The 18,600-nt window shown below is 46.7% G+C and overlaps 1 protein-coding gene across 1 annotated transcript in view; it reads left to right on the top strand.

Annotated features, from left to right (window-relative positions):
• LOC119953293 (dynein heavy chain 9, axonemal-like) overlaps positions 1 to 18,600 on the top strand; it is a 686,444-nt gene that overhangs the window by 104,456 nt on the left and 563,388 nt on the right. Inside the window, exons 13-16 of the mRNA XM_038777408.1 lie at positions 3,454 to 3,709; positions 5,010 to 5,251; positions 8,144 to 8,279; positions 16,406 to 16,602. Of these exons, the coding sequence (XP_038633336.1) occupies positions 3,454 to 3,709; positions 5,010 to 5,251; positions 8,144 to 8,279; positions 16,406 to 16,602 (831 nt within the window). The remainder of the gene's footprint in view (positions 1 to 3,453; positions 3,710 to 5,009; positions 5,252 to 8,143; positions 8,280 to 16,405; positions 16,603 to 18,600) is intronic.

The following is an 18,600-nucleotide window of genomic DNA, read 5'->3' as shown; positions in this document are numbered from 1 at the left end:
ATGGCCAATCCACCTAATCTTCATGTCTTTGGACTGTGGGAGGAAACTGGAGGAAACCCACGCAGACACGGGGAGAACGTACAGACTCGCAGACAGTGACCCAGCGGGGAATCGAACTTGAGATCCTGGCGCTGTGAAGCCACAGTGCTAGCCATGTGCTGCCAATGATTATCTCTGCTTTATGAATGATTATCAATGATTCTCTCTGCTTTATTAATATATCAAGACATAAAGCCATGTTTCAAGGAAGGGAGGGAAGCTGTCCTGTGACAATGTTTAATTGTTGTGCAGTTATTACGTTTTGAGGTTGTGGTATGGATCCAACGTGACTTTAGGCAAGACATTCTCTGGGAGTTGGAGGAATGAAAGTCAAAAAAGCAAAACAATTTGTTAAACAATCCACTTGCCTGGCCTTGCCTCTCCTTAGTTTGCTGTGAAATCTCCCGGCCCTCGAGGGATCTGTTTTGAAGCCAGTAACCTTACTGGCACAGAGATTTAAAAGATATTAACCTGACCTTACCAAACCGCCTCGCTCTCAATGCGATGGACTCAGTTCTCCCATTACTCATCTCTAACTCTCGTCACATAGCTACAGGTCTAAATAGCAGCACTGGTAGAATGCCGTGAAAAAGCCCTCCACAATAATTGGAATGAATCTTCAAAGAAAATAACGTGATAGGAATGCAGAATAATCGGTAGCTGTAAGTGCAATACAGAGAAGCTTAAAGCTTAAGGTCTTTTGTCTGGATCTCCAGATTAGTTTGCATCTTTGAAATTATTTTTATTGAACGTTTTCTTTACTTTTACCCCAGAAGTCTGACAACGTTATTCAATCTTCATTTCAGTCAAAGTGTACAAGTGCCCTGGGTTCACATTTGAAGCAGTGGGCTGGATTTATGAGTTACAACTAATGTCTAGGTCACGTCTTATTAAATTAGAGAGGGGCAGAATCGTGATTAAACACTGCACTCTACTCTCAAACCATTTATCACTTATTCAAAACCTTGGGCCATGTAATTTATACTCTTTGTATATCTCTTCCTCCCTCCTTCATTTCTTCTCATCTCCTTGTTTCACTCACTTACTCTCTCCCTTTATTTCTTACTCTCTATCCACATTCGCAATTTCCCCACCTCCTCGTGGCTCTTACTTTCCTTTTTGTTTCTCTCTTTGATTTGTCAGTGTATTTGGGGACATAAATATGATCAAAAGATATTGGAGCAGGAGTGGCCATTCGACCCATTCAGCCTACTCCGCCATCCTGTAAGATCATGGCTGATCTTGATGTGGCCAAAATGCAGATAAGATCCCCCATAACCCTTGACTTCCTTGTCAATGAAAAAATCTAACTCAGCTTTGAATATATTCAATGACCCAGCTTCCGCTGCTCTCTGGGGGAGAAAATTCTAAAGACCAATAATCCTCTGAGAGAAAAAAAATCCTCCTTATCTCCATCTTAAACAGGAGACCTCTTATCCTCGAGCTGTGCCCCTAGTTCTAGATTACCCCACAAGAGGAAATATCCTCTCAGCATCCACCCTGTCAGCATGTTTCAATAAGATCACCTGTCACCTTTTAAAAAAAATTTAGACTACCCAATTATTTTTTCTCCAATTAAGGGGCAATTTAGCGTGTCCAATCCACCTAACCTGCACATCCTTGGGTTGTGGGGTGAAACCCACGCAGACATGGGGAGAATGTGCAAACTCCACGTGGCTGGGATTTGAACCCAGGTCCTCAGTGCCGCAGCCCCAGTGCTATCCACTGCGCCACATGCCACCCTCCTGTCACCCTTCTTAAAGGGAACAATGACACCAAGGCTTGAATCAATTGCAGCAGCAGCTAAATGTGAGCTCAGGTGGAGACATGGTAGGGAAAACACTCGGTGTCCGGTGGGTAGTGAGAGGCTGACGAGTTGCTCGCACCGGCATAGGTATAAAGATATGCAACAGCATCCATCAACTGGCCTGCATCTGACCTCCGTATGTCTGACTAACCGATGGCTCCTGTACTTTGCCGCAGATAAGTGAGGGGATGTGAGCAATATTTAACAGAAATTACATACCTTTGGGTCAAAAAATAACACCATAAGAAGCAGCTCATCTGCTGATGGGATTGTGGGAATTAATAAAAAATGCATTAGACAATGGTGTTGCCAGCAATCTTAGTAGGAACGCAGCAAGCATACATAGCTCCTTGCCCTATAGCATCCTCCTGCAGCTGGCCATTATCAGGAATCCTCCATACTGCCGGATCCAGTGTTAGTAAATAACAGTATTCTGGGGACTGAGGGCCACAAGCCATGCCTCTGTGCTTTTTCTAAGTTAGCTCACCAAGCTGTTCAATTTTAGTTGCAAATTCCCATGCCTGTGCCGACAGATGCTGTATATGCCCTTGGGTTTGTGGGAGGCTGCCCGCTATTTATTCCTGTGCCCACCTCACATAACAGTGGTACTGGACTGGCAGATTCACTGAGGGGAAACTCTGCTATCCAGAGAACTGTCAAAGGATCTGACATCATGGGTGACATTTAAATTTTCTTCTCCCTCCTTCTCAGAAGAAGCCTGAACTGTAATCATCACTTCCCAGCACCTCGCAGCAGCAGGATAGCAGAGACTGGAAAATCTCACCCCTGAATTCAAGGGTGTAAACATGATGTCTACTTTTAAGTGGTGCCATGTGGCACTCTGCCACCCTCTTGATAATGTTTCAGTTCCACGTGGCTCTTCAGGTGTTGTGTTGGTGGTTTGTATCAGTGTGAGACACAACTCATGGCCCATAACTTCCTCAGAGTTACAGAGTCCGTCGGATTGCCGCTCTGAATAGACGTACCTTGCTGTAATTCCAAAGCCCCTGTCTCGAGAGGGTCTTGGGTTGATGTGGCAGATCCTCGGGAGAATCGTGTGTGTGGCGGTTGTCATGTGTGGGGCTCGAGCTGGATGTTTAAATAGTTACTCCGGAGTTAGATTTTTTTTTTTCGTTCTAACTCTTTCAGAGTAGCTATCAGGGTAAAATGGCAGAACAACAGAAATTAGCCATTTAAATCGCTTCTGTCAGATGGTTCCCAGCCCAGCCTAATTGTCTAGAGGAATTAGCACTTCAGGACAATTCCTGGGTGAACCCTTGCATGGGAATTTTCTAGAGGGATACCCCATCTGTGTCTGTGATGTGTAACAACTGTCACACAAAAGGACTTACAATTTATTATATAACTGCAGCAATCTGCGGGGAATTACGAGCAGCATTAATTTCCATTACACTTTAGAAACCATGCCAGGTGAATGTGAAATTTGTATTATTATAAATTGCTTTAAAACTATATGGCCTTCATCAAGGTGCTCCCACTTCAAATTGAATTCTCCAGGGAGAAAACTGAGAGAAAATGATATGAATATTTCCCAGTCATTTTCATTATCTTTCTCTTCCATCTTGCTTGTTCTGTGCAATTCACAGCTGGTCTCAGTCTTACGGGAGGTCAAATACCTAGAGACACGTCATACCGAAAAGATTCCCGACACTGCCGCTGAAATCTATGCCTTGAAAGATTCATACCGGAAATACATGGCTACATTGGAGCTGACTGCAAATTGGTACAACAAGGTCCTAAAATCTGTCCTGGGGGTGGAATTTCCTCTTATCGAGGCGCAGGTGCAACAGATTGACACCAAAGTAAAGGAGGCAGAAGAGTCACTTAACTGGAAGAATGAAGGTAAAATACTAATTTGCACTGAGCTTAAACTGTAGAGTAGATGTCATGCGAGGACCATGGACGGGATTCTCTAGTCCCCTAGCCGTATATTTCTTGGCCACACACCATTCGCTGGCAGTGGGATTCTATCTTTCCACCACTTGTCAATGGGATTTCCCATTGAAACCCACCGGGCGGGGGTCCGCTGCCTGTGGAAAAAGTGAATCCCGACGACCGGGTGAGACTTACAGGCTACTGAAAGGCCTAGATAGAGTGGACGCAGAGAGGGTGTTTCCACTAGTCAGAAAAACTAGAACCCGAGGGCACAGCCTCAGACTGAAGAGATGATCCTTTAAAACTGAGGTGAGGAGGAACATCTTCAGCCAGAGGGTGGTGAATCTGTGGAACTCTTTGCCGCAGAAGGCCGTGGAGGCCAAATCACTGTGTCTTTAAGACAGAGATAGATAAGTTCTTGATTAATAAGAGGATCATAGGTCATGGGGAGAAGGCAGAAGAATGGGAATGAGAAACATATCAGCCATGAATGAATGGCGGAGCAGACTCGAAGGGCTGAATGGCCTAATCCTGCTCCTATGGTTTTATGGACCGGAGAATTTCGGCCCGTGGCTGTGAAAAAACCATACACTTAGCAGAGCTGAACATTCTGTGGACCTGGAAAGAAAAATATGTTTGAAGTTTCAAATCCTGTGCCATAAAAAAAGAAAACCATTGATTGCTGTTGTGGAAGGCAGGGTGTAGGCTTTTTCAGAAGATTTTAACCTTTGCCAGGAAAGAGAATTTCTAGGAATCCCTTATTGATTGGGAAACCTATAGAAAGCCAAGCTTCTCGGAGAGTTTCCAGAGTTGGGTTTTACGGGCAGCTGTTTGGGGAAATACCAATAAATTCTTGTATTTCTTGCATGGTTTCTCACACCCTATTAGGGCGCCAGTTATAAAGTTTCTGCTGCTCTGTTGAAAAGGTGATCACCTTGCATCCCTTCCAAGCACTAACCTTTTGCATTCAAAACCTCTAATGAGGCAGTTTTATTTAGCCAGCGTACTGCGATAGCATTCCCTTAAGATTAACAACCACTTCAGTGAATTGATCAGAAACTCACCCGAGCTTGACTGTAGCATGTTAAAACATAACAATGAATTATAAAACCAGGTTAAAAAAAAGCCCTGTTGGTGTGAAATTGTAATTAGCAAGCAAAGAGAAGGAAATCTAGATGAATTGATGCCTATCATTGAACAAACGTAATAAATAGTAATGTGTCAAGATCTCATTCTGCTTAATACATTGTTGTTCATATTTTCGAAGGGATCTGGGATTATATCCAAACAGTCCGGGATATGGTTCATGACTTGGAGTGCCGAGTACAGAAAGCAAAAGACAATGTGGCTGCAATAGTGACTATTATGAAGACCTGGGTTTCTCCTGTTTTTGAGAGGAAGGAGGGAAAAAAGGACGCCCTCCTCAACCTGGATGACAAGAATGAAAGGCTTGAGAAACGCTACAGTTTTATTCAACAAACGGGTCAAAAGATCCATTCATTGGTGAAGGTAATGCGAGATCAGAACTCTGAGCAATGGGGGACAATTCAATGGAATGAAAAACATTCCAACCAAGTCTCTGGACTTAGTTTAGTCCCTGTGAATATTTGAAATGACTTCCTCACACCATTCTTTATAAAATACATAAGTGTAGTCCCAAGTAAATGCCTATAAAGGGGCATGAATAATCTGAATGCTGAATTACATTAAAATCCATTGAGGTAATATATTCATGCAATCTCTACAGTATAGAACAAGGCCATTTGGCCCATCGGATTTGCACCGACCCACTGAAAGAGCATCCTACCTAGGCCCACTCCTCCGCCCTATCCCTGTAATCCCACCTAACCTGCATAATTCTGGGACATTAAGGGGCAATTTAGCATGGCCAATCCACCTAATCTGCACATTTTTGGACTGTGGGTGGAAAGCAGAGCACCCGGAGGAAACCCACATAGACATGGGGAGAACGTGCAAGCTCCCACGCAGTCACCCAAGGTTAGAATTGAATCCTGGTGCTGTGACGCAGCAGTGCTAACCACTGTGCCACCGTTCCACCATCACACAATGACGCATGATCCAGAACCAATCAAAACTGCTTCCTCTGAACAAAACTGTCTGGGACATTTAAATGATCAGTTTTGGATTATTTCGGTCTCTTTTTGGCGTCGCCACAATCCCAGTTGTTCCGATTAAGCTTCTGCTCTGCTATTGGCTGGTGGCTGGTGATCCACTCCTTGGTGATCCACTTCTCCTTCTGCTTGCATTTAGAGTTCAAAATCCTCTTGAGGGTCACCTTGAAAGGAGTGAGGATTTTGACTACATGTTTTACATCCAGTAAGTGGTAGGAAGATGAGCAAAGAGGAGAGTCCAGAGAAAAGATGGTGAAGATAAACAGGGGAAAATGGTACCGTAGAATGTCAGCTACCAGCTCATGTAGATTGCTAGATCTGTAGTCGGTCTCTGTGAAGGCATACCCCACTTACTTATGTGCAGAGAACCTAGCTACTGATTGGCACCAGCCATGGCAAAACTACCACCCTCAAGTGCGTGCGGCCTTACCAGTGATGCCCACATCTTAAAAAAAATCAAAGAATTCTAGCTTTCTATGACAAATTTGCCACTTACACCCTGTCCCACAAGCTGGCTGACTGACTTATCATCCAATTCCCCTTAATTACTGATTCTTAAATCCTCAGGCATGATGCCCAGGAGCCACCACATCCCAAAGATACCCAAACAAAACTCTTCGAACCGACTAAATGGAAGCAGAAAGGTTGCAAGAAAAACTTTCAGAATGAGCACCAAGACTGTGAGATGCTGTTTAAGTGCCTATTCATCGACAGCCATGGGCGTCCATTTTATTTGGATATGTAGATAGATCACAGCACCCAATATCAATGTAAACATGGGAAATTCTGTGGAAACCTAAAATATGCAATTGGGCCTAATTTTCATATGAGTAACTGAAAACTGATCATCATTCCAAATGCCAGAATAAATCCTGTCAAAAAACTTGAAAGGGTACTAAATGGGAATAAATCTTACATGGAATTTTGCAGCACAGAATACAGATCTTTACCCTCCACTTGAGCTTCCTCTCACCTTACTTTACCTCAGTCATGAACATATCCTTCTAGTCCTTCCTCCCTCGTGCTCATCTAAGGTCCCCTTAGATGCATCTATTTTTTCAGTCACTCCATGTCGTACTGGTTTCCCATTCTCACTGGCACAATGGATCTCTGTCCATTTTTCTGGTCAATCGTGCTAATTTTCTGCCCATCAATAACTGACAATCTGCTAATAAGTATATGGTTGCTTTCCTGGCTTGAGATAGTAGATTAGCTTTTCTAGTATTTTGTCATTCGGGAGTTACCAAGTTCAACAGATGATTAAGAATCACACATTGTTTTGAAGAGCCTCAAGATTTCATTATCTACAGGGTGGTCCATTGCTGTAGGGTTGGACTGACTAGTTGTCCAGCCCTGCTAGAGCCTGATGCAGGTACCTGGTTGGGACCATTTAAGCGAGCAGAGCGAGCTCGTCTTTGGAAATCAGCCATTAGGAGTGTGGAAGAGGTCATGTTGCACCGATAGAACATGGTACACATTAAGTGGAATGTGCCCCACGCAGGTTTAATACTGGGACTTGGACTCAGCTGAGGCTTAAGATGAAGGAAGTTCAAGCCGTAGGAGAGGGAAGCCCTGCAGAGGCTGATAGCTGAAATGCCTCGGAAACTGCAGAAATGCCATCTTACAGTTTCCTCCTGAGCTAATTGTTCAGTGCAATGGAATATACGCGCAATGGTATATTAGTGCCAAAAACACATTGGGCTGGATTCTCCGACCGCCGAAGCCGAAATCACGTTCAGCGATCAACCGGAGAATCCATGTTTGCAGCGGAATTGGGGGGTGGTGCCGCCTTTGCGATGCTCCTCCTCCTCAAAAATGCACACCGTCCGGACGGCCTCAGGACGTCACCTGAAGCCCTCCCCGATGCTCCGCCCCCAATGGGCCGAGTCCGCGTGTGGTCACACTGCTTGGGGACCTCGCATGGTGGCTGCGGACTGAGTCCAGCGCCGCCAAAGTTAGGCGGGTGCTGTTCCGCTGGCAGGGGGGGCTTCAGCAGGGGCTGGGGGACTGGTGGGGGTGACGAGGCTGGTTACAGGGGGGGAAATGTTTGGCAGGCCGGGCCCAGACATAGCCGCAGGATCGGAGAATCCAGCCCATTATATTCAGCAATGACATTAGATTCTGAAATGGATGAAACAATGCAATTATTTTGTTTGTTATTTCATTGTTGAAAGATGGATTTCAGAATATTTCAAAACATGATAACAGATTTGCATCTATTACTTGACTTATTATTTAAAACTATATTATTATATTTTAAATTCAACAGGAAAATCTGAGTCTGTTCCAAGCGGATGAAACTTCGAGTAACTGGAAGGCATACATTGACTACATTGATGAAATGATCATTGATGGTTTCTTCAATGCTATTGAATCCTCTCTGAATTACTTTGTAGAAAATACTGGTGAGAATGACCTATTTTAACTAAGAAAATCCATCTTAGCTGCGAATGTGTAGTGGCCACATAGCAAAGAATGGTCAATAATTTTAGCTTTTAAAAGCATTGGTTCCCTTCTTTGTATTTGTTCATCCCTTTTATTTACTCTTTACCTTTCAGCAACTTGGGGTGATTTGCAACTCACAGAGTATCTCTTCCTTGCCACAAATTGCCAGGTTATTTCCACGTTAATAACAGTGCGCACTTGTGGTTCATTTCAGCAGCAAAAAAAAACTCATCACTACTATTTCTTGCTGGGAGATATTTCCAGAAGAGTAGGCATTCCTTCTGTTATCTCAGCCAGCTAGCTATCTTTCAATATCTTGCTGGTACCTAGTAAATCCGTGATTATGCCAAACAGATTCTGGGTAACTCACTTTGTACAATGCATTCAGCCCATTGTGTTCATTAAACAGCTAATTGTATTGAGTGCTCCATTCTAGAGTCCCCCAATATTTCTGCAACTTATGTGTGGGAAAACGTTAAGTTACATAGGGGAGGATTTTCAGCCTGCATGAACCATCAGCGAGAACAGCAATGCAGGGGTGGAAGCTCCCGCGATAATCGGAAAACCTCAGGGCATGAGAGACATGCCTGACAAAGGTTGGTATCGCCAGGTTGGTGTCATGATATGCAGACACACACATAATGATATCCAAGCAGGCACAGACAAGCAGCTAATGGACACAGAGAACAGGACATGACCAATAAGCAGGCAGGACACTCAGGGGTGCGATCTGACTATAAAAGACATGAGCCTCTTTCCACTGATGAACATCTAGAGAGTCAGTCAAGGGTGTTGTTACAATCTCACACCTCCACCACGTGGTTAAGAGCTAGTCTGGTTCAGTCAGACAGAGTATTCACACTTAAGTTAGCAGAGAGTCAAACTCACAGAGAACTGTGCTAACTGTGCTATTAGTTCAATAAACCTGATTAAACGAACTTCAAGGTCTGGAGTATCTTTTTGATCTAAGCTGCATCCAGTTGCAGCCAATGTTATACCAGTGTACCTAATACGACATGATACAGGAGACTACTAATTTAAGGTAGCTTACCTCAGTCCGTTCCGTGATGACCAGCAAATATATCCAGGCACCATGGAGAAGATTCAGTTTCCTCACCAGCTCAGGACCTCCGGTAGTCTTAGTGCCAACTGGTGGACATTCAAGCAAAAGTTTCTGCTGTACATCACAGCCTCAGACCTCGAGGGTGTGTCTGATGCAAGAAAGATCGCGCTTCTCCTCTCAACAGCGGGTGATCAAGCCATCCAACTGTTCAACTCGTTTAACTTCACCGAAGGCCAGGACAAGACAAAGTTTCAGACCATCCTGGACAAGTTCGATAGTCACTGTGAAGTGGACATCAATGAAATCTTCGAGCGCTACATATTCAAACAACGTCTTCAAGGTAAAGATGAATCTTTCAATGCCTTCTTAACTAACCTCCTCCTGCTAGCGCTGTCCTGCAACTTTGGTGATATTGCTGACTCCATAATCAGAGACAAAATAGTGTTTGGAGTTCACTCTGATCCTCTGAGAGAGCAGCTCTTAAAAATCAAGCATATGACCCTGCCAGTCACGATTGAAACATGTACAGTATTGAGTACGCAAAAAATCAGTATTCCCAATACAAATCAGCAGAGAGTGTACAAGCCATCTCCCGGATGCAGCGCCTTAGCATTGAAGATAGCGGCCATCTCGCTTGCTTTTCCCAGAGCCCCACACATGCACGATGTGAACGGGATAATGAAGCAGCCGATACCCATACTGCACAGGTGCAGACGTCTGCCGACCACACTGCGCATGTGCGACGACGTACACCTCGTCACGATGCCGACGTCATGATGTGTCCGAACTGCGGCAACGCCCATTTAAAGGGACACTGCCCTGCAAGAGGCAGGCAATGTTTAAACTGCGGGAAGCCTGGTCACTACGCAGCCTTGTGCAGGTTTGCACCACCAGTCAGAGGCCAGCGCTCCCAATTCGGACGACGGAGCGCCCAGAATGTGCAACGACGTTTACTGGATTCTGATCCTGGCAGTACAACGGATCCAGAGGACGAGTGCCTGGAGTCCGCTTACCGAGTGGGCATCATTACCACACGTGAACATGCCACACCTAACTCATCTCGCATTCAGTCCATCCTCACTGTGGATTCCGAGGATGAATGGCATGCGGTGATGCAGGTCAACCGCTGCTCCATCCAGTTCAAGCTGGACACAGGTGCTTCTGCCAACCTCCTCTCACAGGCAGATTTCAAACGCATCAAGAATCCCCCCAAGGAGTTCCAGCAGCCTGCCAGCTCCTGGACTATAACGGTAATGCCATCACGGCACTGGTGTCCTGCCATCTACTCGTCTCCAACCGGAGCACTCATGCACGGCTAAGGTTTGAAATTGTCAAGCCGGACAGAGCATCCCTACTGGGCGTGCATGCCTGCAAAAAGCTAAACCTGGTGCAGTGGGTTTATTCAACGACATCCTCCAACATGGATCTTCCAACTGGCATTGACGACATCCTCGCTCAGTATCCAGATGTATTTGACGGGATGGGCACTTTGCCATATCGGTACAAGATCCTACTGTGACCTGATGCCAAGCCAGTGGTCCATGCACCACACCGGGTCCCGGCTCCGCTGAAGGAGCGCCTGAAGGAACAGCTCAAGGAACTGCAGCAGCAGGGGATCATTTCCAGTGTAACCAAACCGACTGACTGGGTCAGCTCGATGGTGTGTGTAAAAAACCCTCTGGAAACCTGCGCCTCTGCATTGATCCCAAGATTCTCAACCAGAATATAATGCATGAACACTACCCCATCCCGAAGCGGGAGGAACTCACCAGTGAGATGGCACATGCAAGGTTTTTCACGAAGTGAGATGCGTCACAAGGCTTCTGGCAAATCCAGCTGGATGAGTCCAACAGAAGAAACACACCGTTTGGCAGGTACTGCTATAGCCATATGCCGTTCGGCATCGTCTCAGCAGCGGAGATATTTTATCGCATCATGGAGCAGATGATGGAGGGCATCAAAGGGGTTTGTGTGTACGTGGATGACGTCATCATATGGTCCACGACCCGTGAAGAGCATGTTTCTCGTCTCCAGCAGGTATTCCGCCGTGTCCATGCCAATGGCCTGAAGCTGATCAGGTCCAAATGTTGCTTTGGCATGCCGATACTCAAGTTCCTAGGAGACCAAATCTCTCAGCAGGGCTAGTGCCTCGACACAGACAAGGTCAAGGCCATCAAAGCCATGAAGGTCCCGGAAGACAAGAAGGCGGTGTTGCGCTTCCTGGGCATGGTCAATTTTCTGGGCAGGTTCATCCCAAACATGGCCTGACACACCACAAAACCTAGTGAAGAAGTCCACTGCCTTCGAGTGGAAGATGGCCCATCAGTCTGAGTGGTTGGAGCTGAAAGCCAAGCTCACTACTGCACCCGTATTGGCATTTTCCGACTCAGACAGGGAAATGAAAATCTCGACAGACGCGAGCCAGGATGGCATCGGTGCGGTCCTGCTGTAACGCGGTGACACCTCATCCTGGGCACCGGATGCCTACGCATCAAGGGCAATGATGCCTACCGAACAAAGGTGTGCACAAATAGAGAAGGAATGCCTCGGCCTCCTCACTGGCATTCTCAAGTTTCACGACTATGTCTACGGCCTGCCGACATTCAGAGTCGAATGGATCAAAGGCCCCTGGTCCACATTATCCACAAGGACCTTTTTTTTAAAAATATCATTTTTATTGGAATTATTTACAGAAAATATAAAACATAACGACAAACAATGAAATGCAACAAAATAACCCATAATAACCGTACCACCCCCAGACCGTATCGACACATGTATCCCATCCCCCACCCCCCCAACCCCAATGAACAACAAAAGGACTTCAAAATAAATTTAAATTAAATAAACAAACATAGTCATCGTCCGCCCCCCCCCCCCCCCCACCTTTTCCCTCCCCCCGGGTTGCTGCTGCTACTGTCCCCGTACCCTATCGTTGAGCCAGAAAGTCGAGAAAAGGTTGCCACCGCCTAAAGAACCCTTGTACCGACCCTCTCAGGGTGAATTTGACCTTCTCTAGCTTAATAAAACCCGCCATGTCATTGATCCAGGTCTCCACGCTTGGGGGCCTCGCATCCTTCCATTGTAGCAAGATCCTTCGCCGGGCTACTAGGGACGCAAAGGCCAGCACACCGGCCTCTTTCGCCTCCTGCACTCCCGGCTCCACCCCAACCCCAAAAATCGCGAGTCCCCATCCTGGCTTAACCCTGGATCCCACCACCCTCGACACTGTCCTCGCCACCCCCTTCCAGAACTCCTCCAGTGCCGGGCATGCCCAGAACATATGGGCATGGTTCGCTGGACTCCCCGAGCATCTGACACACCTGTCTTCACCCCCAAAGAACCTACTCATCCTTGTCCCAGTCATGTGGGCCCGGTGCAGCACCTTGAAATCCACAAGGACCTTAATGTCATGACGCCTCGGTTGCAGCGCATCCTCCTCAAACGCAGAAGGTACTACTTTGACCTGGTCTACACGGCTGGCAAGGAGCTCATCATTGCTGATACACTGTCCCGCTTCATCGCCGTGCCTAGTGAACCACTGAATGTCATCCGGCAAATTGAGTCACAGGTTGAGTCACAGGTGCAGCTGTGTGCTAGCACCCTCCCGGTATCTGATGAGAAGGTGATTCGTATCCGTGAAGAGACAGCCAAAGACCCCTCTTGCAGCGTGTTGTGCAACACCTCACCAATGGCTGGCAAAAAGGGCAGTGCCCTCAATTTTTCAATGTAAAGGACGACCTGACGGTGGTTGATGGTACCCTCCTCAAACGAAATGAAATGAAATGATATGAAATGAAAATCGCTTATTGTCACAAGTAGGCTTCAAATGAAGTTACTGTGAAAAGCCCCTCGTCGCCACATTCCAGGGTAAAATAGAGCGCGGTATTCTCCCGTCTCATCCGTGGCAGGACCCATTGCAAGCAAGAACAGAAAATCTGGCGTTCCAGCCAACACTATTCAATTTGAGCGCACCGAAAAATGCCAGCTTCCAACGAGTACGGAATATAATAATAATAATAATCGCTTATTGTCACAAGTAGGCTTCAAATGAAGTTACTGTGAAAAGCCCCTCGTCGCCACATTCCGGCGCCTGTTCGGGGAGGCCGGTACGGGAATTGAACCGTGCTGCTGGCTTGCCTTGGTCTGCTTTCAAAGCCAGCGATTTAGCCCTGTGCTAAACCAGCTCCAAACTGGACCGGATTGTAATTCCACACAGTCTCCAGAGCTTGGTGCTCCGTCAAATCCATCAGGGGCACCTGGGTGTGGAAAAGTGCAGATGCAGAGCCAGGCAGGCTGTCCACTGGCCCGGGATTAGCCAGGACATCGCGAACATGGTCCTTAACTGTGCGACCTGTCAACGCTTCCAGCCAGCGCAGAACAAGGAGAAACTCCTGCAGCATGAAATTGAGACCTCTCTGTGGTCCAAGGCTGGCATCGATCTTTTTCATGCAAATGGTCGTGATTACGTGTTAATCATTGATTATTTTTCCAATTACCCTGAAATCGTGAAGCTCTCAGACCTCACATCTCAGACCATCATCAAGGCCTGTCAGGAGACGTCCACTCACTGTCGTGAATGACAATGGTCCGTGCTTCAGCAGCCATGAATGGTCTCTGTTTGCCCAGTCGTATCAGTTCAAACACGTCACTTCCAGCCCACACTATCCGCAGTCAAACGGAAAAGTTGAGAAAGGGGTGCACATAGTGAAGTAGCTCATCTGCAAGGCTGCGGATTCTGCGTCTGACATTCACCTTGCACTGCTTGCGTACAGGGCGACCCCACTGCCGACTGGCATGTCGCCGGCTCAACTCCTGATGAACAGGGACCTGCGAACGACACTTCCAGCCATACACTTGCCCAACCTGGTTCACCTCCTGGTGCTGCAGAAGGTGCAGCAACTCCGAGACCGGCAAAAACAGGGCTATGATGCTCATGCCACTGATTTGCCCGTGTTATCCCTGTCAGACACTGTTTGGATCAAGATCCCTGATGGAGGCTGGTTAACTCCAGCTGTCGTTGTTCGACAGGCTGCCTCCCGCTCGTATGCTGTGCGTATGGCTGATGGTTCTGTTGTGCGATGAAACAGACGGGCACCGCGCAAAGTTGCCTGCCCGCAACCACATTCTTCTCCGTTTCCTTCTGTTGCTTTGCCACCTCCTGATACCTTGACTCACTACGCCACCAGTCAGGCTTCAATCCCGCCCATCAAGGTGCTGTCGTCCCCACCACCACCTCTCCGGCGGTCGACCAGGATCAGACGCAAGCCACAGAGACTGGACTTATGAACATTTGTTCTGTTTGCTATGTTCTGTGTTCTCGCATTAGCCAGCTGTTTTCAGATGTACATATGTTCACATCCACTGCATGTATATATGTTAATATTGGCCTATTCTTGTAAATACGTTCACATATGTCATCCAAACATAAAAAACAGGGGAGATGTCATGATATGCAGACACACATATACTGATAGCCAGGCAGGCACAGACAAGCAGCTAATGGACACAGAGAACAGGACATGACCAATAAGCAGGCAGAACACTCAGGGGTGGGATCTGACTATAAAAGACAAGAGGAACTCACACTCCACCTCTTTCCACTGATGAACAGTCAGTCAAGGATGTTGTTACAATCTCACACCTCCAGCACGTGGCTAAGAGCTAGTCTGGTTCAGTCAGATAGAGTAACCACACTTAAGTTAGCAGAGAGTCAAACTCACAGAGAACTGTGCTAACTGTGCTATTAGTTCAATAAACCTGATTGAACTAACTTCAAGGTCTGGAGTATCTTTTTGATCAAAGCTGCATCCAGTTGCTGCCAGTGTTATACCAGTGTACCTAACATGACAGTTGGCACAACCTGGAAGTGCCGACCTGGCAGTGCTGACACGTACTGGGGCAAAGCCGGGACAGACCCGCTGGGGAGCACTCTTGCGGGCAGGGTTCGCATTATGTTTGTTGGGGGGGGGGAGAAGTCCTCAATGTACGTGCCCGTGGTGGTGGTGTTGTGAGGGCTCGATGCTTATGATGGTGGTGGGTGGGTGGGTGTAATGGTGGGGTGACGGTGGGGGGGGGGGGGGGGGGGTTGGGGGGGGGGAGGGAGGGAGAGTGGGGAGCAGGTTGGCTGACGGGAGGAGGGAAGGGTTGAGAACCTTGATGCTAATGGTGGTGGAGCGGGCTGGAGCCTTGATGCTTATAGTGGCAGGGGGCGGGAGGGGCGCCCACCTTGTCTGTTGGGGGGGGGGGGGCAGAAGCGAGAGTTGGGAGCAGGCGGAGGTAGCTGAGGGGGTGTTCTATTTCTGCGCTGATCTCTCTGGCTCTACCAGGCCCCACCTACCACAATAAAACATGCCCACTGAATCTATTTCTCAGAGTGTCTTAAAATCTGGTATAAAAACGCTGCTGTGCAGCTGGCGAGCTACACGTTGGGTTTCAGTCGCAGCCTTACACTAAAAAAAGGTACAATTATCCCACACTGTGTATATGCCCACCTTACTCTATAGAGGAAATACAACCTAAATGTTCAAAGTTATCTTTTTGCCTCTCTCAAGTTAAAACTGAACTGTTTAACTATAGATATTTCAGCATCCTTGCTGTTATTTGTGATCTTACATTTGTCTTCTCTGGTTAAAGATCAGAAGCATATACTTTAGATCAAAACCTGTACAAAGAAGTGTAGGAGAAGTGTGATGTGAATTTCCTGAATGTACAGTGTTATTAAGTAACTTTGTTTCTCCCTGCCAAATAAGGAAGAAGGCCATGCTTATGTTAAGCAGTTAGACGTTTCATGATTAGCTTTGGCTGCTTGCACTCATGATCCTCAAACTCATCCTGGATTGTGGGCAGCACCAGTTATTCTCTGATGAAGAAGTCAGGTTACATTTGAGCAATCACAGCTGAAATGTTTGAGAAGTCTCCTCGTATTCCTAATGAACTGACATGATAAGCTGTCAATTTTTAGTGAGGAATTACCACTCTCATGTCAGGCTCCCCTTATTGTGTTCTTTCTGTTTTGTACAGAGCCTAATTCCCGATTTGCACCATTGTTTGAAGCCCAGTTAGACTTGGTCTCCCCAGACTTGGTCTTCCGCCCATCTCTTGAAATAGGCTCCAACGACAGCTTCTATGACATGGCAGATGGACTGATTAATGATGTTTTCAAGATTTCATCCTTGGTGCCCAGGTTGGCAGTGCACAACACCTTCCCTCACTATCAGGTAAGCTTCTCTGATGTGTACGAGCTCAAGATTAGATAGTTTGTCTGATATTGTTTGTTCATTTTGATCTAACTCACCAGGATACCATGGGGATTGCATGCAATTCCAGTTTTGCACATTACACATTATTACTCCCGATTGGATTTCAGGGCCGGTTAGACTAAAAAATTGCCCAATTAGCATCTTGAAATGTTCCTTCCTTGCAGTGTGTAACTAAAAGCAATGGATTCAAGGGATGTAGAATATACCATAAATATTTGTGAAAAAAATCACAGTTTTGAGACCAAGCTTTTTAAACAAAAGTCATGGATCGGTGTTTACATGGGTAATGTTTTTTGAGGGATTGACATGTATGCATAATTTGGGACCAAAACAGACATTGCAATGGAAGAAAATTTAAAAATAGGTGCAGCAGTAGGCCATTTGGCCCCTCAAGCCTGTTCTGCCATTCAAAAAGATCATGGCTGCTCTGTTTGTGTTTTGAATTCCACATTCCCATCCACCCCCTGATAATGTTTGGTTCCCTTGCCGAACAAGAATCTATCTGCATTTATCTTAAAAAGATTCAGTGATCCTACTTTCACCGCCTACTTAGGCAGAGAATTCTAACCCCGTACAACACTCTGAGAGAAAGAAATTCTTCTCATATCTGTCCGATGAGAGGAACCACTAATTCTAAAACAATGCCCCCGAGCTCTCGACTCACCCACAGGAGGAAACACACTTTCCCCAGGCGACAGCTGAATTCTGATTTTTCCAGTTGAGACGTATGATTATTACCATCCCCTGATCATAAGCACCCAATATTTCTTCTTGTATACCTTGTCCCACATCGTGGTTGCTGTTATGTGGCCTGTGGGTGATCGTGACTTCTTTCCCCTTCCATTCCTCATCTCCACCCGAATCGATTCAACATCCTGACCTCGTGAACCAAGATCACCTCTAACTTTTGCACCAATGCCATCTTTGATTCTTGCAACTGCCTTCATCTGTCCAGCCTTCCTCGTGAACAGGGATGATAACGCCTTTCCGAAATGTTTCTTTGGGGAGAGATTTGCGCTTGAATATCATCATGATCTTAATTTTGTGCCATCCGTCATACAAGATGGAACCACTTTACAGGGAGGGACTCTTGGTAATAGCCTTGTTTGTTTGTACGTTAAAGTTCATCAGTATTTCATCATATTTCCAATGCAGACCAATTGATACGAAGAGGCGATTTAATGAGAACATATCGAAGTGTGATTTTGTATGTATTTGGCAGGATGTTTCTCACCAAGATCATGGCTCATATTTAATGGTACTTAGTGCTGGAAATGAGCCCCCACGAGCTTATCGCACTCACTGGCTGTCACACCATCTGATTTGCCAGACTCGTGCCTTAGTGTCTCGCTGTTAACAAGCAGAAGCTGCCTTTAAGCGCTCCCTCACCACGTACTGCCAGCCAGCACACGAGAATGGCAGTGCGCAAATCTGCTCCTTGCTTTGGGAATGCCGCTTCTTGATGCCGTTGATGCGAGATGGGACATCTTGATTCCCCAAGGGGGTCGGAGGACCATCAGTAGGGTCACCAACACCGCCAGGGAAGCAGTGGCAGCGGCTGTCAGTACGGGCAGCATGACCAGGGGGACCGCTGGACAATGTTGGAAAAAGACCAATGATCTCCAGGGAGCTGCAAGGGTAAATTACCACCTCTCTCCTGGAATCAGCTCCACCCGCCACCGCTCAAATTTTCAACCACCCCGCATCACAAACAACTGGCTGACACCTCGCACCCTCTCCACATCCGACCTTCGTGCTCGCACCCTCCAGCACAACCCCTTTATGCCCAGGTGTGGTGCCCACACATGCTACTTGTTATGGACCCACGACCCATCAAATGTGCAGTTCATAATGCCCTCGCTTTTTACCCACAGGAGAAGCTAGCCCATAATAAGCCGGAAAGGGCCAACGGGCGTCAGAGTACCAGAGATTTGAGTCCTCACCCCCTATGAGGAA

Source organism: Scyliorhinus canicula, chromosome 18 (genome assembly GCF_902713615.1).
Source record: "Scyliorhinus canicula chromosome 18, sScyCan1.1, whole genome shotgun sequence".
Lineage (NCBI taxonomy): Eukaryota > Metazoa > Chordata > Chondrichthyes > Carcharhiniformes > Scyliorhinidae > Scyliorhinus > Scyliorhinus canicula.
The sequence above is the reverse complement of the archived record's forward strand: the minus strand, read 5'-3'. Positions and strand labels throughout refer to the sequence as shown.